Here is a 27,181-nt window from a genome sequence, read left to right as displayed (position 1 = left end):
CATCTCTTAAGAGATCCAAGTGAAGGTACTTTCGGGCTCTGTCCAGAGGGCTGAGGTCGTGTGGTGCAGCACTATGGTCCCTCCTCTCTTCTTTTTCTGACTCAAGTCTCTTGGAATGGGAGTCGCTCTCGTTTCGTGAAGGTTTTGTGGAGATTGGTGTCTAGAATCAATCCCAGAAACACCAGTCTTCTGAGAGGGAAGTAGGGAAGACTTCCATAGGTTTACCATGATCACTGGATCTTGGTAAAAAGACTTCAGAAGTTCCGGTGTTAATGCAAGGTTGCCTCTGAGTCTGCTAAGGTCAGTCAGTCGTCCCGAGACAGAGGAGACAGAAGCCGATCCTGTGAGACCAGGATGGGTGTAGTGGAAAGACCGAAGCACAATGCCTTGAACTGGTGTTTCTTGTTAGTCTAGACTGAATCTTCCAACATTCCTAGATGGATGGTTTGGACCTGGGAGTAAGTGTCCTTTAAGTCCAGTGCGCAAATGAAGACCTGAGGTCTTAGCCCTTGTTCAAACTCCAACATGGTGTGGACATAGACCCAAAGGGACAACTCCTTGCAGATCCTTTTGCATGGAAGACTGTCGACGCTGGAGTCTTGACTTGTGTTGTAAAGGATCAGGCGCAATACCCAGTGTAAGAATTCTTCTCTTAGAGAGAATTCCTTTAACTAACAGAAGGAGGGCAACGCTTGGCCTTACCATGCGCCCTGATGGGATTGATGCTATTCCTTAGAATAGAATCAATCTGGCAAATGTTAATCAATGGTTAACCGTTGGGTATCGTGGTTACTGTGCAGTTGGAGAGTGCTCGCAAGTAGTTCCCTGTCGACAAGCCGTTGATGAGGGTTGTCGAACGTTTGTGATGGCGAATGGCCAGTAGCGAGAAGTATGTTGTACACCTTATGATCTAGGAAACTACAGGAAGCAGTTGACTAGTAAGTTCGAGTCACGAACTGCTGGCAAATTGCCGATGACCGATGAATCGGCGGTCTGTGAGCCGATGGTGAGATCAGCAAGCTGATTATGGTCCCCCCTGGTTGGTCAGATGAGCAAGCTGAAGGATGGGCTGGTCAGAGATCAACGAGCTGAGTTCAATGATCGAAGAAAGATGAGCTGCCCATCGGTGATCAAGTGATCAGCAAGCCGATGACTGGTTATTGACTAGCAATCGGTGATTGGAAACGCTAGCAATTGGAGATCCTTAGTCATTGGAGGGACTAGAGGTCAAAGATCAGCATTGAGCTAGCAATTGGCGATCTGGTGATCAGCAACCTAGTGATCAGTAAACTATGAACTTGCCATCAGCAAACAGTGATCTAGAGATCAGACTGTTGATGTTTTCCCGTTTGCTGATGGAGGTCTGTCAAGGAAAAAAGAAACTTCAGAAGAGACAGGGACCCAGGATTCCCTGTTTCGATTCCCCTTGTAGGATGGAATCTTCAGGATCTTGAATCCTTCTGTGAAGCCTTATTCCTCTTTCCCGGTGGCAATGTTTATGTGTCTGCAGGGAGGAATGGGGCAATGGTGACCTGTCCAAAAAGTTTTATTCCTGTTCACTGCCTATTGCTTGAGTGTGTAGGAGAGTACTAGAGCGATGGCACACAGGATGATGCTGGTGCTCAATTTCTGCCTGGAGAGCAGGCAAGTGCTGGCTCTTAGACAAGAGCTGGTGCATTGGATCTGAGACCGTAACTGCGCAGGAAAGTGCAGAAGAGCGCTGGCGCGCAGTAAGGCACTGTGTAGTTTTGTGCATTCTCTCTAGAATGCGCCGAAGCGTGTGACTGGTTGCACAAGGGCGGGTACATTGGCGTGAGTACTAGGTGGAGACTACTGGCGCGCGCGTGCGGGGAAGGCCGTCGGGGCGTGCGTGCGCCCGGAGGACCGTCGGGGGGCGCGCGCGCTCGGAGGACCTTCGGGGCGCATGCGCGGTAGACTGTTGGCGCGCGTGGAAAATCAACGGCGGCCGCGCGCAGAAGATTATCGGTGCGCGTGCGCATTAGACTGTTGGCGCGCTCGCGGAAGGCTATTGGTGCGCGGGCGGAAGATCTTCGTCGTGCTCGCGCAGGAGACCGTCGGCGCCAGCAAGCGGAAGGCTGTCAAAAGGCGCCCGCGCACAGAAGACTTTCGGAGGGGCGCGCACTGAAGACTGTCGGAGGACGCGCACAGAAGACTGTCGGAGGGCGCGCACGGAAGACTGTTGGGGCGCGCGCGAAGGTAGCGCTAGTAGGTTGCCAGGTCAGCTGGCAGGACGATCAGGAACTGGGATGTGCCGTTTGGAAGGGCAATCATCCACCGATGGGGACCGTAAAAAGGTCCGCGTTAAGAGTCCAGGACCGAAGTCCAAAGGACTACGTTGCAGTACAAGGTTGCGCTGGTAGATCGGTAGGTCCTGGTTGGTCTGCTTGATCCTCCGAAGAGGTGTTTCTATGAGTGGCCTCTCTCGGAGACTTGAAGACACCCGTGATGATGCCCATGAGTTCCAGTGGATCAGCAAACTGACCTTTAACAGTAGCAATCCTCCGAAGAGGAGTCTCTATGAGTGGCCTCTCTCGCGAATGAGAGAGGTGAACACTTCGTAGAAGAGACTAGAAGACGCCCATTGAGGGCCGGTGGATCAGCAAGCTGACCTTTAACAGTAGCGATCCTCTGAAGAGGAGTCTCTATGAGTGGCCTCTCTTGCGAACGAGAGATGTAAGCACTTCATAGAAGCGACGTGCCAAGACCGTGCTCCGCCCCTGAAGGAAGAGAAACTCAGCAAGGGGGGAGAGAAGTCTGGGCGAAGGCAGCAACAGCAGCCGGAGACGATGAATTTATTAAGATGTGGGAAGTTCTCCCTCTGAAGAGAGAAACAACCTTACACCTGGGGAGGAAACTTCCCTCAGAAGGGATGTTGTCCAACCCCTAGAAGCGAACCTCCTTTAGCGTTCTAAGATGATCTGAAGGGATGACGCCCATGACGACGTCCTCTGAGGGATGGCAGTGACAGCAGATTCCCCACGCATGAACAGAACAGCTCTGCTTCGTCGGCACTCTTAGTCGAACGAAGAAAAACTGCATAGTTAACTGGGAAAAAATAAATTAATTATTTAACAGAAATTCCGTATGAAGGAACCCGTAAGAGGAACCCCGAGGGAACAACATAAAATAAGTATTGCGCCGACAAAAAATTAATTATTCAACAAATTCCTTAGGGAGGAACTCCGAAGAGGAACCCCGAGGGAACAACATAAAATTAAGTATTACATCCTTCCTTCCCCAGTCGACATCCACGGGAGAAGGGGGGAGCGGAGGAACTGTAATTAAAACAGAATTACAATTATTTAAATCAGCTAAGAATATTCACTAATAGTGAGAACCACTGACCCTCCGAAGGGAAGTGTTCCCCACGGAGCAAAGCTGAAAAGTTAAAATACAATTATATCTTCACTAAAAATAATTGAGACAAACAATCGGAAAAGCAACCTAACCCGCGCATGGGAAAGGAGCTTCCCCAATAGTACACTGTTGTTGTAAAGGTGAACAACCTCGAGAAGAGAAAGACTGTAGTCAATCTTTGAGAGGCCACATTCCCTTCGCTCAGAAATCCAAGTTTCCCGTAGGAAAAAGGAAAAGGCGAAGACAATAGTTGAATGAAGAGGGTCCAGGCAATGACGATTCCCCTGCGGCGGCCAAGTTAACAGTTATATGCCGACGGGAAGACCGATAGACCAAAGAGGGAGAGGTCGTTCCCCACGAAGTGGAACTGTGCTGGCCTTGCTAATGTACGCAAGTGTCGTCGTAAATCTATCACACACATAGCACAAACACTGAAAAGGAAACTTATCACATTTCTATACACATATATATACATAAACATTAAGAATGTTTTCATATACTGTATATACAAGTATAAGAAAAAGTAAGTTAAAAGAAAAAATTTAATGGCAGTCCAGAATAGGCGAGGAAGGAGAGAGGAAACAACCGCTCTCAATCCGAGCCAAAAGTAAAGTGACTAAATGACAGGTGTGTGAACGGGAGTGGTAGCAAGCTACCCCACCCCCACCCCCCTAACTAGCAGTGTGGGTAGTTAACCCTTGCTAAATTTTAATGGCTCGTCATTTCAGCTCCGCCGAAAGTATAACCCCTAATAAATAGCGTGGTTTGTATTCCAGTTACGGAACAAATTATGTTCACAAGATTTGTTCTGAATCACAGGAGAAAAGCGGCAGAGGAGAGTGGTCAGAAGACTTCTGTTGCGACGCCCGCTGTGTAGAACTATGTTCTACCTGCCTAGAGGCGGTATATACTGTAGGTGATAGTGCATGTCCAACTAATAAAGGTCTAATTAATGAAGATGTCGGCTTGTAAGGTAACCATTTACCATAAAGTAATGCAAGGGAAGAGGTAGAAAGCGTAAGAGGTGACTTCGTCACAGAGACACAGGGCATGTCAGCCCACTAATAGAAGTCGTGCTAGTAGTGGTTGTGGCGCGAAGAAAATGTTCATGAATGCTGATAAGGACTGGAGAGCCGATGAAGAAGACTGCCAAACGTATGCGCAGACTCTATGAAGTTTAAAGAAGATGAAATCATCGGGAACCGATAACCCTGTACAGTACTTGTGTGAAACAAGTTCCTGGAGGCAAGCGAGGTATTAAGCGGCAAGGTTGATACTTGTGCTTAAACCCGCCCATCAATGGAGAGTGCTGGGTTAGGTTCCAAGAAGGGAGTGTGTACTAAACTCCTTCAACTGCATATCGTGGGAAGCACTACCAAAGTAGCGCAACTTGAAAAGACCAAAATATGACAATGTGTCATCTAGATGAGGATACTCTCATATGAACAGAGAGGAAGGAGAGTCTTGCTGGAAAGATCAGAGTGCTTGTTTGAAGTCAGGATCACAGCCCGTAGTTCAAAAGGAATTGATCATTCACAAGTCATAGCATCATGAACATGTTTGCGAGCGTGCATGCGTCTGCAAAGCAGCACATGCAGCAGGCGAAGCGATCAGATTGTCCGCAGTTGGAGAGGAGGGACGGACAAAATTGTGTGTCAACATGCACCTTTAAGCAAACACTCATTTGCCATTGCTTGTGAATGTTAGGACTAGCTGGCTCCATCTCGTAGGGAGTAAAGGCTTGTGGCAATAACCCTGAATGGTTATATCTTACGAGACTTGTTAAGACTGGAGAGGGAAACCCCTCAAGTGAGGAACCCCTTTCACATTGGAGAGAAAGGGGACCTTTCTTGTACGTTGGAGGAATAGCGCAAACATGTCTTTCCTACCGAGGGAACTTGGAGCACTGAGCAAGCTCAGGTCATTGAGTGAGTACATCCAGCCTACTGGCTGACCAAAATTAGTTAGCATTCTCACCAGGGAAGTATTCTAGGGAGACCTTGCCAGCAACTCTTCTGCTGCCAAGGAGTTGCGAAGGACTCCTCCACAAAGGGGAGAAGCTGGAACTTGTCCCTGCGGAGACAGGGAGGTGCCTAGGGAACCCAGTGTGCTGAGCAAGCTCAAGCCGTTGAGTGTGCTAGGTATGCTGAGCAATGCCCCTCAGCCGGATAGGCACTTGGAGAGAACCCGTCTGCAACAACTTTGCTGCCGATGAATTTACGGAAAGTGCATCAGCGAGGGGCACGAGACCTGTTAGAGAGAAAACCCCTACAAAGGTTCTGGGGGTGGGGAGACCCAGGACGACCCCTGTGCTTCCGTTGTGTCCTATGAATCAGCAACTCCAAGAGTCGTTCTTTAGCGGGTTGACCTAAAAGTCACATGGAAGGTAAGAGTTGATAAGCGTAAATGGGAGAGACTCCCCTGAAGTCGTGGGCACAGCCATATTGCTAGGGGAAGCAGCCAGGCCCTCCAAAACTGAGGGTTATCCAAGAGTCAACGATGACACTCTTGCTTGTTCATCCTCTGAAGAAGACAGAATGAGCTGAGGCCACAGGGAGGTAACAAGGCGCCAAAGAAAAAAGTAAAACCCGCTTGCCCGAGAATACTGTACTTTTGTTTACAGATAGTTTCATTATTAACACAGCCAAAAACAAAAAGTAATATTATTCACTTAAGTGATTGTGTGAACGGGGTGGGGTGGTTGGTCTACATCACGTAAAAGTTTATGGCTAGTTTCTAGCCAGCCTTAAGAAATAAATTTACATCATATAGTAAAGAGCGAAAGAGTTTGTATTAGCGTCGGAACAAATATATATTATCATAATGTAGTCTAGCCAGTATTTAATAATTGGATTTTGATAAAGAAACCTGTGATCCAAAACTAACTTTACTGACTACTACAGAATATAAAGGGATGGTTGACATCTTGAAAATTTTCTGTATTTATAAATAAATGCTATTCTGGAATAAAAAATCAATCGAACATTTGTCAATGCATGGTACTACTAAGTGTCTCTCAAAAGTTTAAATACAGTATAAAAAAAAAAACTTGTAAACGACTCACCCTATTCCCCGTTTGTTTGAGCAAGTATGTTCTATGCGTCCTCCCATCAGAACACCAGGCTTATAAAGAACAGATGTTCCAGTTTCATTTACCTCAATATGACTACCATTACAAAGTCTGTCCAAGAGGCGTATAAAATTTGCTTCATACTCTGCAATGTGAACAATAATCTTTCATAATAATGTTGAAGTTAAATTGAAAAGAAAAAAGATTAGATTAAATAACTGATTATTCCTACAAAACATATCATATTGACACAAAAATGACAAATTTGTGAGAAATTTATATTTTTCCTAATATACAAACCTGGAGCTTTTTATAGGGGATTACCTTTCGGCGAAGTTGAAAGACGAACTTAGAACAATTTTTAGCAAGGGGTAACCACCCAGCCCCCTAGTTACCAGGTGGGGGTAGACCAGCTACCCTGCTCACTCACACACCTGGGTTGAGTAACCACTTTGCTTTATGGCAGGACTTCTTGGGGGATAGGGCTGGTGGGCCAATTTGTATAATTAGCTTCAGGTTTCAATGTTAGGAAAAATACAAATTACTTACAAATTTGTCATTTGTTCCATCACAAATACAAACCCGTCGCTATTTATAGAGGTGACTTACTCTTATCAGTATCATTACAGTACTTGCTAAGCTACAACCATAGTTGGAAAAGCAGAATACTATAAGCCCAGCAGCCCTAACACGGAAAATAGCCCAGTGAGGAAAAGAAATAATGAAAAATAAAATATTTTAAGAACAGTAACAATATCAAAATAAATATTTCCTATATAAACTATAAAAACTTTAACAAAACAAGAGGAAGAGAAACTAGATAGAATAGTGTCCAAGTGCACCCTCAAGAAAGAGAACTCTAACCCAAGGAGGTTAAATGGTTGGAGATGCCCTCAAGCAGATTAAGTGAAGTCGGCCGTCTCGGCCAAGTGTAGGTATAAAGGTCGCGACCTGATGGCTGGGAGCTAATTATACGTCCATCATCTGCATCGACATGCCACAAACTATTAATGCTCTTCAGTTAATAATGCCGACCTTGTATAATGCTTATGAATGTAATCAAGATTAGACAAAAATTTAAATCCTACTATTACATTTCATTGGCATGTGCTTTTTTTTTTAATGTTATGCTTACCACATCCTCGAACTCTATCAAAATGGTACCAACAAGTTGATGGAAAACCTGGATTCACTAGTTTTTCATTTTCAAGATTGTAGATGAAAGCTGATACAACACTGAAAACCAGTAAACCATTATTGTGTTCATTGGTAATGGATGAAATAGCAATTAAGCAAAAATCGAGTGGGATAGCATAAGATCTTACGGTTTTGTTGACATGGATACTGAACTGGATGATGATAGCATTCGAGTTGCAAGAGAAGCATTTGTATTCATAGTGAACTTAGTGAATGCAGCAAGAAATTATCAATAGGCTATTTTTTGATAAACGGAATAGGTGCAGCTGAACGTGTTAATTTGTTAAGGCAACGTTTGGCTATGATGCATTCAGTGGGGGGTCAAAATTATCTCTTTGACTTTTGATGGACTATCAACGAATGCTGCTGTGGTCAAATAACTTGGTTGCAGTCTTGATTCTGAAAATATAAAAACTTAATTTCTTCATCCACTGACACAAGAGCAGATATTTATAATTTTTTAAACTTGCCATATGCGAATGTTTATTAGGAATTCATCAGGGGAAAAAATTTTGTTGATGGGGAGGGAAACTTTATCAAGTGGGATTTCATTGAAATATTACATAAGCTTCAAGAAGGCGGAGGTTGGCATTTTGCGAATTAATTCAGATCAAGACATCAGGCATGGATTAAAGAAAAAAGAAGGATGAATGTTAAACTTGCAGGACAATCTATCACAAAATCAATCCAGTTTTGTCCTCATAACAATTTTGTGGAGTTCATGGGATGCGAAGCGTCAATCAATTTTATTACTATTATAAACAATTTATTTGATGTGATGAATTCAATGAATTTTGTGGGTGGGATTTTAAGACGAATACAAAAGGATAACGAAAGATTTTTTGGGCCATACTGAATTATATCCAAGACAACTTTAACTTCCATGTGGTAAACCTTTGTTGAATTCATATCGCAAAATTGGCTTTCTTGGATTAATTTGTGTACTGTACTGAGTTTGATAAAAATATATGACAATCTAATAGGTTGTCCTGAACCCCAATTAAAATTCTTGTTTCTGCATAAGATGAGCCAATAACACCTGGAACGCTCTTTTTTTTTTTTTTCCTTCATTTTTTTTTGTCAAGTAAAAACTATGGGAGGTTGCAATAACAACCCAACTGCCAGTCAGTTTTCTGCGGCTTGCAAACGAATTTTAGTTCATAATGACTTGCAGGATGTGCTCAAAGGAAATTGCATACCTCTGGAATCAGTAAACATTCTTTCAGTTTCAAGCAAAGTTAAGGACTAGGCTCTTTCATACAACACTTCTGTTTAAGCCATAAATTCTTTAATGGAAAGGAACAAAATTTTGAATGATGAAAGTTTAGAGATAAAATAAGCAGCTGATTTTGATGACAATGATGATTAAGTGTACCTTCCAAATACAGTAGTCAACATTTGTCATTGTGTTCAGGCAGCATTGTTGCCTATACTGCAGGATTCGTTGTCTTTAAAACCGAAAAATTATTCAAGTGTCAAACATATACTGTATTAAGGCTTTTACTGGTACTGATATAACAGCTCTTTGCATTCTTTAATCAGATTGAAAATTAAAGGTGCTCTAATACACCCATCTGATGACGTGATAAATATATGCCTGTTCTGTGAAAAGAAATTCAGAAATTGGCAGTGATACCCATATGAAATTGTATAAAAAGGGTACTTGTATACAAAAAATTTTAATCTGTATCAGATTATTATACTTTTATAAATATATTCTCAAAACACTAAGCATATGAACAAAACTGAACCACATAATAATCACATTGTTTTACTTATTAAGCTTTGGCGGAAAAATACCTGCAGATCAGAAATTTTTATGCTGCTAAAAAATTCTCAGCAAAATTACGGGCAAAATAAAATGAGAAGTTGTCAGACGTATGAAAAACGGATACACTTTAGTGGCCAATAGTCACTTCCTAAATGAATTGTATGTCAAACTAGAGTTGACTACTTCACTTTTGAGACTAGAGGTCACTTTATCTTAAATCCTTGTACCTGATGAAAACATTATAGGGAATTATCCGTTTACAAACGACATTTTTATCGCTTTGTTCATCTTCAATTTCCCTGTCCAAGGAATTGATCTTTCTTAGGATTATCATAATACTCAAGAGTAGCGATAGCTGATTACTCTCCTCCCAGGTCCTTTCTGCCCACGGTGCGGGGGGGGGGGGGGGGGTCGACTTTTACGGTTGGCTTTACTGATTCCCATCATTGACTATCTGCGCCACCTCCACCAACCTCCTTGCTCTGACCCAAGACAGTGGGAGACCATGGTACAGAGGCTATGGTACTACCAAAGACTAGAGAACAATGGTTTGTTTTTGAAGTGTCCTCCTAGAAGAACTGCTTACTATAGCTAAAGTCTCTTCTCCCCATCTCCTGGAGTGGTAGACAGCAGATGATAGAGCATGCAGTTTTCTAACGCTCTTGGCCGAGGCCAGAGAGAGTAGGAACCTTCCACGTGGTGGCAATCTGTTGCCTGGCGTAATGGTTCATAAGTAGGAGCTTTCAGAGAATGAACTCGAACCACGTTCCAAGAAGGTGGTCTAAATTCCGACTGGGGACGAAGGAACAGACCTTACCAACTGGCATTGGCTATGACCCGGGGTTCTCTCTAATTCAATCCAAGATTGAGAAGTAGTAGGAACCCTACCCTCGCTAAAATCATGTGCCAGTATAGGGTAACACATTGGTAGTGGCCTGCAGAAGCTTGTGTGCGAGAGCTACATAAAGTATTATTATTATACTTAAAATGGGCAAGGGAAATAAATCTTACCTGCAGAGAGGGGAGGTCAGCTGTACCAAGGCTTGCTGTGCTGTTTTCCCAGGGTGGGGGAGAAGGTGAAAGGAAGAAAGGAGTCAGTCATTTCTACTCATTCACCCCAGACTAAGCTGGGTAACCTCAGCCCTTAACTCTCTGCTACTTATCCGTCAAGGAGCTTGAGGCGTTAGACCACTTGTGCGGCCACCATAGGACCAATGGAAAAAGTCTCCATGTTCCTGTGGGTTACGTCTTGCAGGTAGTAGGTGGTGAAGGTCGTATGATGCTTCCACACGTTGGCTTGCAGTACCTGCGACACAAAGTAGTTTTTCTTGACTGCCAGGGATGTTGCAATACCCCTAACGTGATGAGCTCTGGGTTGTTTGGACAGAGGATGGTCTGGATTGAGAGCTCTCTTAATCACTTCCCTGATATAAGAAGAAATTTTATTCCTAGTGACACTCCTCTTGACCTTCCCCGTGCTAACGAAAAGTGCTTGCACACAGGGGCGAGCTGCTGCTGTTCTTTTTAAGTAACACCTCAGACTCCCTACTAGACATAGTACAGTTGGTCTGGATCTTTGGTTACGGAATGAAGACTATCTATCTGGAATAGGCTGAACCTGGAGTCCATCACACCCGGATTTTCAGTCTTTGCAATAAACTCAGGGACGTAGCTGAGGATTACTTCTCCCCATCTCCTGGAGTGGGAGACGTCAGCAGAGAGACCATACAGTTCACAAACTCTTTTGGCGATCAGAAGCTTGGTGTAATGGTTCGTAAGGGGATGCCTTTCAAAGACTGAAGGACCTGAACCACGTTCCAAGAAGGAGGTCTAAGCTCTGACTAGGGACAAGTAAGCTCGTAACTACGTATGCATAAGGAAAGTTCCAACTAGGAGAAAATATTTACTTCTTTCAGTCTAAAGGCGAGACTCAAGTCTGAGCAGTAGCCTTTGACTGCCGAGACCGAGAGAAGCATATCTTCCCGAAGGTGTACAAGGAACTTCGCTATAGTTAGAACAGAGGCATCAAGGGGAGAGATACCCCTTCTACAACACCAACCACAGAAGACTGACCACTTTGCCTGGTAAACTGCCTCTTTCGATCGTCTGAGGTGTTCAGCCCTTCTTTTCGCAACTTGTTGCAAAAAGCCTCTCTGTGTGAGGTGGTGCTAGAGAGTCTCCAGTCGTGAAGCTGAAGCGAAGCTACAGTTCTGTGGTAAATGTTGGCATGGGGTTGTTTGAGCAGGTTGTGCCATGGAGGGAGTTCCCTTGGGATCTCTGTGAGGAGCTGCAGGAGGTCCGGCAACCACTCTGCAAGATGGCTAGTGGAGCTATCAGAGTCATTCGTAAGTTGCTGCTTGCTCGTACCTGGTTGAGGACTTTTGTAATCAGACAGAACGGAGGAAATGTGTATGCGTACAGGTTTACCCACTGTTGTTGGAAAGCATCATGCCAAAAACCTTGGGATCTGGGACTGGGGAGCACTATAATGGGAGACTGAAGTTCAGGGCCATTGCGAACAGATCCATAGTCGGGGAATCCCACAAAGTCAGCACTTTGTTGGCTACTAGACGATTCAAAGACCACTCGGTCCCCACTGAGTTGTTCTGCTTAGATTGTCTGCAGCGCATTTTGTTTGCCTGGAATGAAGCGAGTCGATAGGGTCACCAAGTTGTCTTCTGCCCATAGGAGTATCTCTATTGCTAGATGGCACAGCTGCAGCAAAAAGGTACTGCCTTGCTTGTTTACATAAGCTATTACCATGGTATTGTCGCTCACCAATACTATACCACTGAGTGCCCTGCTAGGAACTGGCTGAACTGTTTGAGGGCCAGGAAGGCAGCCCTCATCTCCAAGAGGTTTATGTGCTGGTACCTTTCTGATTCGGACCATTGGCTAGAGATGTAGTGGTGTAGGAAGTGGGCTCCCACCCTTCTTTTGATGCATCTGAAAAGAGCATCAATTTCAGGGGAGGAACGAGAAGATCGACCCCTTTGCAAAGGTTTGGATCAGCCAGCCACCACTTGAGGTCCGACTGTTCCTCTAGTTCTATATGACTGGACAATCCCTGGAATTACTAGACTGACTCCATTGGGATTCCAGGAGCCAAAGGAGAGATCTTATCCTCAGGCGACTGTTGGGAACTAGTCGGGTCAGAGAAGTCAGGTGGCCGAGAAGGCAAAGCCTACTTAGTGTTGGGAGCTCTTCTCGTCTGAGGAAGGACTGTACTACCTTTCTCGGCCTCTGAATCTTTTCATCTGATGGGAAAGCTTTGTGCCTTAGGGTGTCTTCGCATCCCCAGGTATACCAGTTCTTGAGAGGGAAGCGGATGAGAACTCTCTAGGTATACCCCAATCCCGAGATCCCGACAAAACCTAAGAGGTTCGTCTCAGTGGCGAGGAAGGACCACATCCGAGTCTGCAAGTTGTCCAATTATCCTAAGAGACAGATGCCGACTCTGTGAGCCCAAGATGACTCTAGGGCAAACACACTTGTGAAGACCAGGGGTTCTCTGGAAAGACCAAAGCACAGCACCTTTAACTGGTAATGCTTCTGATCTAGAATGAATCTTAGATACATCCTGGAGGACGGATGGATTGGGATCTGGAAGTACGTGACCTTCAGATATAGAGTGCACTTGAAGTTCTGCGGTCTTATTGCTTGTCTGACTGTGTCGGCTATGTCCATTTTGAACAGGTCTGTTCGACAAACTTGTTCAGAGCTAAGAGGTCGATGACTCACGATGCCTTTCTCACTAGTAAGAGTCGACTGTAGAAGGCTGGGGACCCATCGAGGACCTCTTGAAGAGCGCCCTTCTCCAACATGGTCTGGACTTCTGCCTGTGCAGATCCCTTCGCATAGGAGTTCGATGGAAGAGGCACTCAAGTCAGTGGAAGGGGGGAGAGAGAGAGAGAGAGAGAGAGAGAGAGAGAGAGAGAGAGAGAGAGATGCGATACCCTTAACAAATCGCATTGGTTGTCCAAGGCTCGGCCCCATAATCTACCTGCGGCTTTGCAGGCATACCCCCACAGGTGGTCGTATCGGAAGAATGCCTGTTCTAGTGGGATCAACCTCGGCTGGATCCCTTCTTCCCTTTGCCTCCATGAAAGGACTTCTTTTCTTGATAGGCCTGTTTAGACCCCTTCTGACCCTGTTGTTTAGGGTCTCTAACCCTTTTCGCCTGCGGTTTTGGAGCTGGTTTCCGCTGTGACTGAGAAGTGTATGGCCTGGCTGTCAAGACCTGGATGAGGGAGTCCTAGCTGGACTTGTTCCACCTCTCTGCCACCCGCTTGACATCCTCAGGGTTCAAAAGAGAGCTAACTTCGAAGGGTGTGTTTCTAAGTCTCACCATTTCGACCTGAAGGAGTTGTCTCTGGACTCTTCCTATGACAGCATCCCTCCTCTTCAGGATGGTGATGGCCAAGAGTTTCACTACCTGATGGGAGAGAAACTCAATGGCCTGAGTACCAGACAATAAGAAAGTCTCAATAGACTTCCTGGAGGACTCCAGAGACCAGTTCTGGGACCGAATCACTTGTCCTAAAGAACCCAACCAGAAGTTGAACCACAAAGTAGCCTGCATGGCAAACTTAGCAACCTTCTCCTGGTTGAGTATCCCAGAGGCTGAGAACGAGACCGACAGTCCCATGAGCTTCTTGAAGGGCGTGCTCCTCAAGAGTGCCTCTATGGAGTGGTCGAGAGGAAAAGTAGGGAGAGACTTACCGAGGATTTCGTAGTACCTCCTCTGAAATACATATGGAGGAGGGAGGAGCTTGGAGGATGAATTGGAACGGAAAGAGGAAGAACCAGTTGCCTGGGGGACTGCCTTCTGTTTAGCACTTTGACCAGGGTAGAGCTGCACTGGCCCTCAGTGGTTTCTGAGTACCATAAAACTGGTCCAAGACCATCTCCTTACCATCTAGAGGGGCTGCCGATGGCTCTGGCAGCCCATTGATGGAGCGAATGCAGGATAGCACCTGCCAGAAGCCATGTTCCGACTCGTTCCTTTCATCCTCTGTTAGCCTAGGGCTAGCAGCAGCAGGCAAAGCGTCGTCCTCGAGATCGCTTTGCCCTTCCACTTCTGAGCTCTTACCCATAGGAGCCCGGAGTGAGTTCAAGTCGTCATCAGGATAAGCTGGAGACGGCAACTACTGTAGACGTGCTGGCTCTCAGGCAGAGGTGGTGGAAACCTGGACGAGGACTTAGGAATCATGAATAAATCCTTGGGTTCCCTGCGCTGAGGCAAGAGTTCCTCCATCAACGAGGGCCTTACAGGGTCTGCAGGAAAGATGGGAGTCCACAGCAGGAGGGGTCACGTCACACCTGGTCGGAGGGCGTGCCTCCTTATGCACTCTCTCTAACGGAGAGGGATGGAACGAGTCCCTGTAGCAAATTGCCCGGTCTTCCTTGGGAGGTGAAGAACGTATCCTTCTCCTCTCCTCCTTTGGTTTGGCCTGTGGGTCCTTGAACTGCAAGGGGCTACCTTGAAGATCTGAAACGCTCTCTTCCCAAGGTCTCTTGTGAGGAGAGATGGGTTTCTCTCTATAATAGGTTACTGCCAGGGCAGAGTCCTCAATACTCCTCTTAGGGTTGGCTGGATGAGAGGCACTGGCAAGCAGAGGTGGCAACAGAGGAATACTAGGAGTGCCCCCTACGGACTAGGAATGGGGAGAGGTCCCCTTCACAGCTTGCCACATTACATCAAATAATACTCACAGCCATGGGGGGTCGGGGGCTGCCAATAAGCTGGGAGGGAGGTCCTTAAGGCGGCACAGATTCCTGGGCTTAGAAACCTCTGAAGGATTCTTAGCTCTCTTGCCTGTAAGTGGCTTACCTGCAGGCAAGATCGGCACAGGCCTCCCCTTAAAAGGTCTGGGCATTGTCGCGTGGGCGACGGTTGTCTCTGGGTTGGTGGAAGCCCATGAGACTGGAGAGGTTGGCGTAAATCTCTCCTGGCGGGAGGTTCACCCTGAGGAGGGAGACCTTTTGCAGCCAAAAACAGAGAGGAAATTTCGTCCAGGGACGAAGCAACTACAAGGGCGGGGCGAGATGGGTTCCGCGAGGACGGAAAATCGCAAGAACCCTCTCTGACACTTGACACTGACATGTCATGCGCTATTGCTCCTACACAAGATGCCAACGCATCGTGAGACGCTGATGTGTCGCACGGTGCAGCACATGACTGAACTGGAGCAAGAGGAGGAATCCCAAGGGGAAGAGCAACCTTGGAGCGTGACTCCAGCTTGCGCAACCTATGGAAATCGAAATGACAAGACCCCTGTGGTAATGTGCCACCGAATCCTGGAGGAGGCTGGACATTTTCAGGACGAGTGCTGGGAGAGTCCATAGGCTCAACATAGCCCCAGTCACAAGAGCCCGAAAGCTCTGCGTGACGAGAGTCCGAAGACACTGTCCTGAGAGTGAGACTCGGCATGATGATGGTCATGAAAGCCGACAGGCTCAGCGTAACCACGTGAAACCGAAGGATTCACGCAACAGGAAGTAGGGGACTCCCTGCTACGAGAACCCCAAAGTTGAACATAGCGCCCGGAAGGAGAGCCCAGAGGCTTACTGTAACCGGGGTTGCGATACCCCGAAGGGTCAAAGCAATGGGAAAAAAAAGTTTCCTTGCCACGAGAGCCCGAGGGCTCAACGTGACGAGAGCACAAAGGCTCAGCGTAACCAAGGTTGTGAGACCCCGAAAGGTGAACGCAACAGGAAACTGAGATCTCCTAGTCAAGAGAGCTCGAAGGTTCAATGTAACGAGAGGCACGAGAGCCCAAGGGCTCAGTGTAACCAGAGTTACAAGACCCTGAAGGGTCAACGTAACGGGAGACCGATAACTCCCTGTAACGAGAACCCAAAGGTTCAGCGTGACTGATCGAATGAGAGCCCGAAGGCTCAACATAACCATCGTTACGAGAGCCCGAGGGCTCCACGTAACTGGAACCTGAAAGTTCCAAGTCACGAGACCCCCAAAAGGTTCAGTGTGACGGAGGCCGGAAGGTCTCCCAGAGTCAATGGAGCGCGGAGGCTCAAGATGAGGAGAGCCCATAAGCTCACAATCACGCCAGCCCAAAAGGCGATTGTTACGAGACCCCGAAGGGTCAATGTGAGCAGAACCCGCAGGTTCAAAAAGACATCTCCTCACAGCTCGAGGAAAAGAACGTCTAAGATGGTGAGGGGTCACAAAATCTTCCATCCTATGAAACTCCGGAGAGGAACGCAGAGCTGGCTCCGCCCAAGGGAGAGACTGCTCCAGCTCGAGATCTACCTCGCCCGAAGAGGTTTGTTCTCCCAAAGGAGAACTTTGCTTAAGGCAAGGTTCTACCTCCGCCCCTGGCGAAGAACCGTAAGCACCATCTTTTTCCCAAACGGGAAACCTGCCTCGAAGAATGCTCTGCCACCGCCAAGACAGATCCTTAGATCGAATCAGTTGTCCTAAAGATCCCAACCAGAAGTCGAGCCGTGAAGTTGCCTGTATGGCGTTCTTAGAGACCTTCTCCTGGTCGAGTATCTCGGAGGCCGAGAACGAGACCGGAAGTCCAGTGAGCTTCTCGAAGAGTGTGGCCCTCGAAAGCGCCTCTATGGAATGATCAAGAGGTAAAGTTGACAAAGACTCTCCGAGGATTTCATAATTCTGTACCTCTGAAAAACATACGGCGGAGGTAGAAGCTTGGAGGATGAGCTGGAATGGAGAGAGGAGGATGAACCAGTTCAGACTTATTCTTCTCCCCTAGGCTAACGGCAGCTGGCAGAGCGTCGTCCTCGGGATCGCTCTGCCCTTCCACTTCCAAACACTCACCCATAGGAACCCGGAATGGGTCCAAGTCGTCATCAGGATAAGCTGGATACAGGGTGCCTGCTGTAGACGTGCTCACTTCCAACTGCCTAACCGGCAGAGGAGGGGGAAGCCTAGCCGAGGATTCAGGAATCTTAAAACAAATCCTTGGGTTCCCTGTTCTGGGGCAGGCGATCCTCCATCAGCGAGGGTCTTGCAAGCTCTGCTGGTCTGCAGAAAAGATGGGAATCTGCAGCAGGAGGGGGAACGTCACACCTGGTCGAAGGTCATACCCCCTTAGGCACTATCTCGACCGGTGAGGGACGGAAAGAGTCCCTGTAGCAAATCGCCTAATCTTCCTTAGGGGATGAAGGACTGATCCTCTTCCTCTTCCCCTTTGGTTTAGCCTGTGGGACCTTGAACTTCAAGGAACTACCTTGTAATTTTGACACGTTCTCTTCCCGAGGTCTTTTCCGAGGGGAGAAGAGTTTCTCTCTACAAGGGGGAACCGCCAGAGCAGAATCCTCAGAACTCTTCCTAGAATCGGCAGGAGGAGAAGCCCAGGGAATGAGAGGTGGCAACAAAGGAATCCCAGGAGTGCCTACTACGAACTGGGAACGGGACATGACCCACGTCACATCTTGCCGCATTACATAATACAGTAATGCTCGCAGCCATGGGGGGTCGTAGGGAGGTCCTTGGGATGGCACGGATTCCTGGGCTTAGGAACCTCGAAAGGGTTCTTATCGCTCTTGCCTATAGGAGGCTTACCTGCAGGCAAGATTGGCACAGGCCTCCCCTTAAAGGGTCTGGGCATTGTCGCGTGGGCGACTGATGTGTCTGGGGTGGTGGAAGCTTATGAGACTGGAAAGAATGATGGACATTTCTCCTAACGGAAGGTTCAACTTCTGCAGCCAGAAAAGGTGATGGTACTTCTTTCGAGGACAAAGCAACCACGGGGGCGAGGTGAGTCAGGTTCTGAAAGGAAAGAAAATTGCAATAACCCTCCCTAGATCGAGACACTGATATGTCATGCGCTGACACTCCTAATATATTATGCAGCGCAGTGTGACTGAATTTGAGCAAGAGGAGGATACCTACTATGAGATTCAGGGCCTCTGTAACACGGTTTTTTGGACTTTGCTCCTTATCAATTCATCGGATGTAGCTGAAAGTTGACATGTATATTTTACTATCACACACAAATTTTGTCAGCATTATCAATAACATAAACCCGATAGTTTTAATTTTTATAGAGTAAAAATGATCTAGCCGACGCCATGGCCAGTGATAACGAGCCAAGAGTCGAAAACATTCATTACGTAAGCAATGTAAACACCTTTTGACAAAATTTTGCCCCGCCCATCCACCAGACACCCATTCACCTTGTTCCATCGGCTCTGGAACATATAACAGTCAAGAATGGCTAGCAGGATTTGGAATTGCCCCCGTGGTTGCAAAATGTTATTTTGATAATAAAATAAATTTTTGAATATACTTACCCAGTGATTATAATAGCTGCAACTCTGTTGCTCGACAGAAAAACTCTACGGAAAAATTCGCCAGCGATCGCTACACAGGTAGGGGGTGTACTCAACAGCGCCATCTGTCGTTCAGATACCCATTACTCATTGTAAACAAAGAACTCAATTTTCTCCTCGGTCCACTGTGTCTCTATTGGGGAGGAAGGGAGGGTCCTTTAATTTATAATCACCGGGTAAGTATATTCAAAAATTTATTTTATTATCAAAATAACATTTTTCAATATTTAACTTAGCCGGTGATTATAATAGCTGATTCACACCCAGGAGGGTGGGTAGAGACCAGCAAAATATGTTTACATCATATGAGCTAAGAATTTTTATTTCATTTTAGAAGTTATCAAAATAACTAAACAAAATAAATAGGTACCTGGTAAGGAAGTCGACTTGAACAATTACTCTGCCTTTTTAAGTACGTCTTCCTTACGGAGCCTCGCGATCCTCTTAGGATGCTGAGCGACCCCTAGGAGCTGAAGTATCAAGGGTTGCAACCCATACAACAGGACCTCATCAAAACCTCTAATCTAGGCGCTTCTCAAGAAATGACTTTGACCACCCGCCAAATCAACTAGGATGCGAAAGGCTTCTTAGCCTTCCGGACAACCCAAAAACAACAATAAAAACATTTCAAGAGAAAGATTAAAAAGGTTATGGAATTAGGGAATTGTAGTGGTTGAGCCCTCACCCACTACTGCACTCGTTGCTACGAATGGTCCCAGAGTGTAGCAGTTCTCGTAAAGAGACTGGACATCCTTAAGATAAAAAGACGCGAACAATGACTTGCTTTTCCAATAGGTTGCGTCGATTATACTTCGCAGAGATCTATTTTGTTTAAAGGCCACGGAAGTTGCGACAGCTCTAACTTCGTGTGTCCTTACCTTCAGCAAAGCTTGGTCTTCCTCATTCAGATGGGAATGAGCTTCTCGTATTAACAGTCTGATAAAATAGGATAAAGCATTCTTTGACATAGGCAAAGATGGTTTCTTAACTGAACACCATAAAGCTTCAGACGGGCCTCGTAAAGGTTTAGTTCGTTTTAAATAGAACTTAAGAGCTCTTACAGGGCATAAGACTCTTTCTAGTTCATTTCCAACCATACGATAAGCTTGGAATATCGAACGATTTTGGCCAAGGTCGAGAAGGCAGCTCGTTTTTGGCTAGAAAACCAAGTTGTAGAGAACATGTAGCCGTTTCAGATGAGAATCCGATGTTCTTGCTGAAGGCATGAATCTCACTGACTCTTTTAGCTGTGGCTAAGCATACCAGGAAAAGAGTCTTTAAGGTGAGATCTTTCAGGGAGGCTGATTGTAGCAGCTCGAACCTGTCTGACATAAGGAATCTTAGTACCACGTCTAAATTCCAACCAGGTGTAACCAAACGACGCTCCTTCGTGGTCTCAAAAGACTTAAGGAGGTCCTGTAGATCTTTATTGTTGGAAAGATCTAAGCCTCTGTGACGGAAGACTGATGCCGACATGCTTCTGTAACCCTTGATAGTGGGAGCTGAAAGAGATCGTTCTTTCCTCAGATATAAGAGGAAGTCAGCTATTTGAGTTACAGAGGTACTGGTCGAGGATACGGATACTGACTTGCACCAGTTTCGGAAGATTTCCCACTTCGATTGGTAGACTCTAAGGGTGGATGTTCTCCTTGCTCTAGCAATCGCTCTGGCTGCCTCCTTCGAAAAGCCTCTAGCTCTCGAGAGTCTTTCGATAGTCTGAAGGCAGTCAGACTAAGAGCGTGGAGGCCTTGGTGTACCTTCTTTACGTGTGGCTGACGTAGAAGGTCCACCCTTAGGGGAAGTGTTCTGGGAACGTCTACTAGCCATCGAAGTACCTCGGTGAACCATTCTCTCGCGGGCCAGAGGGGAGCAACTAGCGTCAACCTTGTCCCTTCGTGAGAGGCGAACTTCTGCAGTACCTTGTTGACAATCTTGAACGGAGGGAATGCATATAGATCTAGATGTGACCAATCTAGGAGAAAGGCATCTATATGAACTGCTGCTGGGTCCGGGATTGGTGAGCAAAATATTGGGAGCCTCTTGGTCATCGAGGTTGCGAAGAGATCTATGGTTGGCTGGCCCCAGGTGGCCCAAAGTCTCTTGCATACATCCTTGTGGAGGGTCCATTCTGTTGGAATTATTTGTCCCTTCCGACTGAGACAATCTGCCATGACATTCAAGTTGCCTTGGATGAACCTCGTTACTAGTGATATGTTTAGACCTTTTGACCAGGTGAGGAGGTCCCTTGCGATCTCGTACAACGTCAGAGAGTAGGTCCCTCCTTGCTTGGAGATGTACGCCAAAGCCGTGGTGTTGTCCGAGTTCACCTCCACCACTTTGCCTTGAAGGAGAGACCTGAAGCTTTTCCAGGCCAGACGTACTGCCAGTAGCTCCTTGCAGTTGAAATGCATTGTCCTTTGACTCGAGTTCCATATCCCCGAGCATTCCCGACCGTCTAATGTCGCACCCCAGCCTACGTCCGATGCGTCCGAGAAGAGAACGTGGTTGGGAGTCTGAACAGCCAGGGGAAGACCCTCTCTTAGGTTGATATTGTCCTTTCACCATGTCAGACAAGACTTTATCTTTTCGGAAACCGGGATCGAGACCGCTTCTAGCGTCTTGTCCTTTTTCCAGTGAAAAGCTAGATGGTATTGAAGAGGACGGAGGTGTAGTCTTCCTAGTGACACAAATTGATCCACGGATGACAGTGTCCCTACCAGACTCATCCACAGCCTGACTGAGCAGCGTTCCTTCTTCAGCATCTTCTGGATGGATAGCAGGGCTGGGGGCTGATCGTCTTGTTGTTCAGCAACGTCCTCATCAGAGGGTTCCTCATCCGAAACTGATGAGGAAACGGCAACGGAGTGGGCAACGTCTGGCTCGCTGAATCCGGTCGCACTGGTGGATGCGTGACGGAGCCGGACGCAATATCATGGAACTGCTGCACAGTCTGTGAACTGTCAACAACCATGGGTGCGCGAGGAAGCACAGCGTCAACCCGAGACTGTCTAGACCGTCTGGGTTGTGCAGTCAACACCCTACCGGGTTGCTGAGGTTGACGCACTGCGTCAAAACAAGTCACCTCTGCTGGTTGTTGAACGTCCTGAACGTCAACAACCACCTCCGAGCGTCGCTTAATGTCAACGTGCGGCTGGCAACCCACCCTGGGTCGCATCGGTGGAGTAACCACCTCAACTGGCAGACGCGAGTAGGTTACCTCAGCGTCAACAGGGCGCACAACCGACCGGTTGGAAGGTTGTTGGCCAGAAGGTTCTTCTCCGCATTTAAGTCCTCTATCAAGGACGCAAGCTTGGACTGTATGTCTTGCAGCAAAGCCCATTTAGGGTCTACGGGAGCAGGTGTGGCAACAGACGGGGTTAGCGACTGAGGCGGAACCGTTTACCATCCCTGAAAGCCTTGTTATGCGTGACATAATAGTACAGCAAAACTTCAAAGGCTCGACAACAGCTGTGAAGTTGACCTGTAAACAACTTGGAGCGTCTCCTGGCTAGGCGCCAGGGAGAGTCTACCAGAATTGAGAAGTCTATCTGGGCAGAGGCATGAACTCCCAAGCCGAGAACTTCTCTCGTGTCATATCAGACTCTCGCTCTATAAACCAGTTTAAAAGAAGGGAAAGCAAAGGCTGTATCCCCCAAACTCCTCCTGGTGAAAAACCAGTCGCCTAGCCAACGTAACGCTCTCTAGGAGAGCGAGAGAGCACTAGCTTAAAAACAACGGCTTCGAAGTAGCTAGGCCTAGTGTAAGCTCTGACGTTTAGGCGAACGAGGAGCAGCAGTTACAAAAAGATCCGGACGAAGATCCTTAAAAAAATCATCATGATTTAATTAAAGTCCATAAGAGGCTAAGCAGCTTTAGGCTCCTCTCCATCTGACAGAGTCCTCAAGGGAATATCAGTAGGAGGGAGAACAGCAACTTCCTCATCTACAGGAACCTTGTCCGATAAAAGCTGAGTCTCTCACTGGTGCATTAGTAGCGGACCAGAACGTAACGTCATGTAACTGCTTGACAGTCTGTGAACTGTCAACAACTGAACTGTCAACCACAACAGGTGCTTGAGGACGCACAGCGTCCACTCGAGACTGCTTTGACTGCCTAGACTGAGCAGTCAAAACAACTCTAGAATGCGGAGGTTGACGCACAGCGTCAAAACAAGTCAACTCCGATTGTTAGTGAACGTCTTAAACGTCAACAGGAGCATAAGCCAGTGGCCTAACGTCCAAATGCGGCTGAAAAACCACACGAGATCGCATTGAGTGTGGTTCTAAACAACCTGACTGACGTGACTAAGCTACGCCAACGTCAACAGTAAGCACAAAGGAACGTTAGGTTGGCTGAAAGCCAGGATATCGATGAGATAAACGGCTAAACTCAACGGACTAATCGGCAGAATAGTCTTCCATAAGGGAGGCAAGCATATACTGCATGTTTTGCCATACAACCCCTTAAGGATCAACGGAAATGGTTGTGGTAATAGACGAGGGTAACGTCTGTGACCGCAACACTTTGCCTACAAAAAAAAGACTCTCGGAGTCTGTGTTACGCTTTTGTTAGGCGGCGAGCAGTTATCCGATGACTGCATAGGGTCAGAGCTGTCCTAATGGCTGTAACCAGGACGCTGGACCTGTCCTGAAAGGACTGACTTTCGCTTAAGGGCTTCGAAACCTTGTGACAGGTTTCTTATGCGAAAAGCCTACGGATGGCGAGGAGAAACAACGTCTCTCTCGTCTTATGGTAGGGGAGATCTTGGTAAGATACACCCGATACCATAGAGGGAAAACGTCTGTTCGTTGGTCAAAGCCTCTCGAACCCATAAGTCGTTTGACATTACTTCTCCCCTGGGCTTGGGAGCTTGTAAGAGGTCCCGGACTAGGTGAACGACAGGCACGAACAGACGAACCCTCGGACGCAACACTGTAACACTTTGCGCCTCGGACGCAACACTGTAACACTTTGCGCATATCACTTTATCACTTCGATTTTCTGTTTTGCACTTATTTCTACCTGAAACACGCAATTCTACCCTTCATTAAAAGGTAGTAATTGCGAAATTAGTCGTATAATGCAAGCTCATAATACCAGCAAAAAACAGAAAACATATTTTAAGATAAAAAGAAAAATCAGTGGCTGGGAAAGAGACTAAACACTAGTTCATATAACTACGTTTTCAATCTCTCACCGCACATAGCCTGGGGACGAGAATAAAAACCTAAAACGTTTTATCCTTCCTCCCCGTACAGCGACTAGGGACGTGAGTAACACGAGAACAACGTTACCTGCTTGAACGGAACGTTTTCTCTCCTCTCTCTCCCTCCGTCTCTATCTCTCTCTCTCTTTCTCTCTTGATTTCGCACCTAAGAGGAGAGCCCAATTATATATCGTCAAAAAAACATGTTATTTGACTAAAGGAAAAAACTGAAAGGTTTTTCAAATAAAAAGTTCCTTTAAATTAGAATTTAAAACATTTAAGCTAAGAAAGAATGAACAAAATGTCAGAATCGATTTACTCTTACTGCAAAGTGAAACCGTGATACACTCTCTCTCTATCGTAACGATAGAGCGCATGTTGAACGTCCTGAACGTCAACAACTGCGTAGCATAAAAAACTAAACGTTAGTTCATCTTTGAAAACAGTTTTAAAAAGTTTTAAATCCTTAGCTCTTTAAAAGCTAAAGACGATATAAAGGGCTCAACGTTGATTAACTTCGGTTTCCAAGTTAGGACCGCCTACTCTCAGGAAAGGTCTATATAAACAAAGCATTAAAATTTATTTTTATATGTTTATAAAAAATGGAAAGTTAATCGAAGAGGCCTAATAAAGGCGGAGAGATATAAAATATACTGTATATAGGAAAATCTATAACGTGATAAGATAATTACTAAAAGCCTAAACACACTTCCGTCTAAGGGAAGGGTCGGCCATTTAAAAGTGAAAGAAAGTCCATACTCTCTTTGTCACCGTAATTAAATCTATCCAAAACGAGTTCAAGTTTTAAGATGAAGTAAAAACACCTGCATAGCGAAAGCTCAAAACTAGAATAGTGTACTTCACCAAATAGTTGTGAAAACAAATCCAGTTAGCAACAGCGAATTAGTAGGTCTTGCCGGTAGCCCGACAGAGAGAAAATTGAGTTCTTTGTTTACAATGAGTAATGGGTATCTGAACGACAGATGGCGCTGTTGAGTACACCCCCTACCTGTGTAGCGATCGCTGGCGAATTTTTCCGTAGAGTTTTTCTGTCGAGCAACAGAGTTGCAGCTATTATAATCACCGGCTAAGTTAAATATTGAAAAACTGCATTTGCCTTACGACTTGCAACTTTATACAGTCAAGAGAAAGCCCGCGGCCATATTTACTATAGCCTGAATAGGTAATCATTCAGTTTCTAGTTAAAATCCAATGTCTATGGTCTGATTTGTATTTAGCGTAACATGATTATAATACTTGTAATGTCATTCAGACTTTTGAACATTTCCATTAACTATTCACTATGCCACCAGAGAGAGAGAGAGAGAGAGAGAGAGAGAGAGAGAGAGAGAGAGAGAGAGAGAGAGAGATTGTATGTAAACAGTCTTTATATAACTATTTTTGTTAAAATAAGAATTTTGTGCTAAACTCTCCATCAGACCAACGGATCATCCGATATATTTTTTTTTCCTATTCTTAGGCCGTACGACCGTGTTGGCTATGTTTTGGGCATGACATCATTTTGTAAATAAATCATGAATAGTTTTAGGAGTTTTATTTGTACATCTAATGGGAATTTATAGAAGTAAAGTGAACATAATTCATTTATCCTTTAAAATAATTACTACAGGTAGCAAAACAAATAGTAGTAAAGATGATAATGCAATGAAGGAATGATACCATACTTTATCTTTAGTTTCAACATCGGCAATAACATTCCCAGTTGCCATAATTTGTCAGCTTAATGAAATAACCTATCATCTAATGTTAAAATGTTATTTTCATTAGTAAAATAAATTTTTGAATATACTTACCCGATGATCATGTAGCTGTCAACTCTGTTGCTCGACAGAAATCTACGGTCGGGATACGCCAGCGATCGCTATACAGGTGGGGGTGTACACAACAGCGCCATCTGTGAGCAGGTACTCAAGTACTTCTTGTCAACAAGAACTCAATTTTCTCCTCGGTCCACTGGTTCTCTATGGGGAGGAAGGGCGGGTCCTTAAATTCATGATCATCGGGTAAGTATATTCAAAAATTTATTTTACTAATGAAAATAACATTTTTCAATAATAATCTTACCCGATGATCATGTAGCTGATTCACACCCAGGGTGGTGGGTGGAGACCAGCATACATGTTAACAAAGAAGCTAAGTATCCCGTATCTTATTTTAGCCGTTATTCAAAATAACAAACATAAAATAAATAAGTACCTGGTAAGGAAGTCGACTTGAACCATTACTCTGCCTTTTTAAGTACGTCTTCCTTACTGAGCCTAGCGATCCTCTTAGGATGCTGAGCGACTCCTAGGTGCTGAAGTATTAAGGGCTGCAACCCATACTAAAGGACCTCATCACAACCTCTAATCTAGGCGCTTCTCAAGAAAGAATTTGACCACCCGCCAAATCAACCAGGATGCGAAAGGCTTCTTAGCCTTCCGGACAACCCAGAAATATTTCAAGAGAAAGATTAAAAAGGTTCTGGAATTAGGGAATTGTAGTGGTGGAGCCCCCACCACTACTGCACTCGTTGCTACGAATGGTCCCAGAGTGTAGCAGTTCTCGTAAAGAGACTGGACATTCTTAAGATAAAAGACGCGAACACTGATTAGCTTTTCCAAAAGGTTGCGTCGAGAATATTTTGCAGAGATCTATTTTATTAAAAGGTCACGGAAGTTGTGATAGCTCTAACTTCGTGTGTCCTTACCTTCAGCCAAGCTTGGTCTTCCTCATTCAGAAGGGAATGAGCTTCTCGTATTAACAGTCTGAAAATAATAGGATAAAGAATTCTCTGACATAGGCAAAGATGAATTCTCAACTGAACACCATAAAGCTTCAGACGGGCCTCATAAAGGTTTTTAAAAAAAGAACTTAAGAGCTCTACAGGACATAATACTCTTTCTAGTTCCTTTCCAACCAAATCGATAAGTTTGGAATAACGAACGATATTGGTCAAGGCCGAGAAGGCAGCTCGTGTTTGGCTAGAAAACCAAGATGTAGAACATGTAGCCGTTACGGATGAAAATCCGATGTTCTTGCTGAAGGCATGAATCTCACTGACTCTTTTAGCTGGTAAATCATATCAGGAAAAGAGTCTTAAAGGTGAGATCTTTCAGGGAGGCTGATTGAAGTGGTTCGAACCTGTCTAACATAAGGAATCTTAGAACCATGTCTAAATTCCAACCAGGTGTAACCAAACGACGCTCCTTCGTGGTCTCAAAAGACTTAAGGAGGT

At 45.7% G+C, this 27,181-nt stretch overlaps 1 protein-coding gene across 1 annotated transcript in view; it reads right to left on the bottom strand.

The window, feature by feature from the left end:
• Nucleotides 1–27,181, bottom strand: part of Rtc1 (RNA terminal phosphate cyclase 1) — an 84,978-nt gene that overhangs the window by 31,109 nt on the left and 26,688 nt on the right. The window contains exon 2 of the mRNA XM_068383299.1: nt 6,443–6,593. Coding sequence (XP_068239400.1) covers nt 6,443–6,593 — 151 coding nt within the window. The remainder of the gene's footprint in view (nt 1–6,442; nt 6,594–27,181) is intronic.

The sequence above is a fragment of the Palaemon carinicauda genome, chromosome 11 (assembly GCF_036898095.1).
Source record: "Palaemon carinicauda isolate YSFRI2023 chromosome 11, ASM3689809v2, whole genome shotgun sequence".
Lineage (NCBI taxonomy): Eukaryota > Metazoa > Arthropoda > Malacostraca > Decapoda > Palaemonidae > Palaemon > Palaemon carinicauda.
The sequence above is the reverse complement of the archived record's forward strand: the minus strand, read 5'-3'. Positions and strand labels throughout refer to the sequence as shown.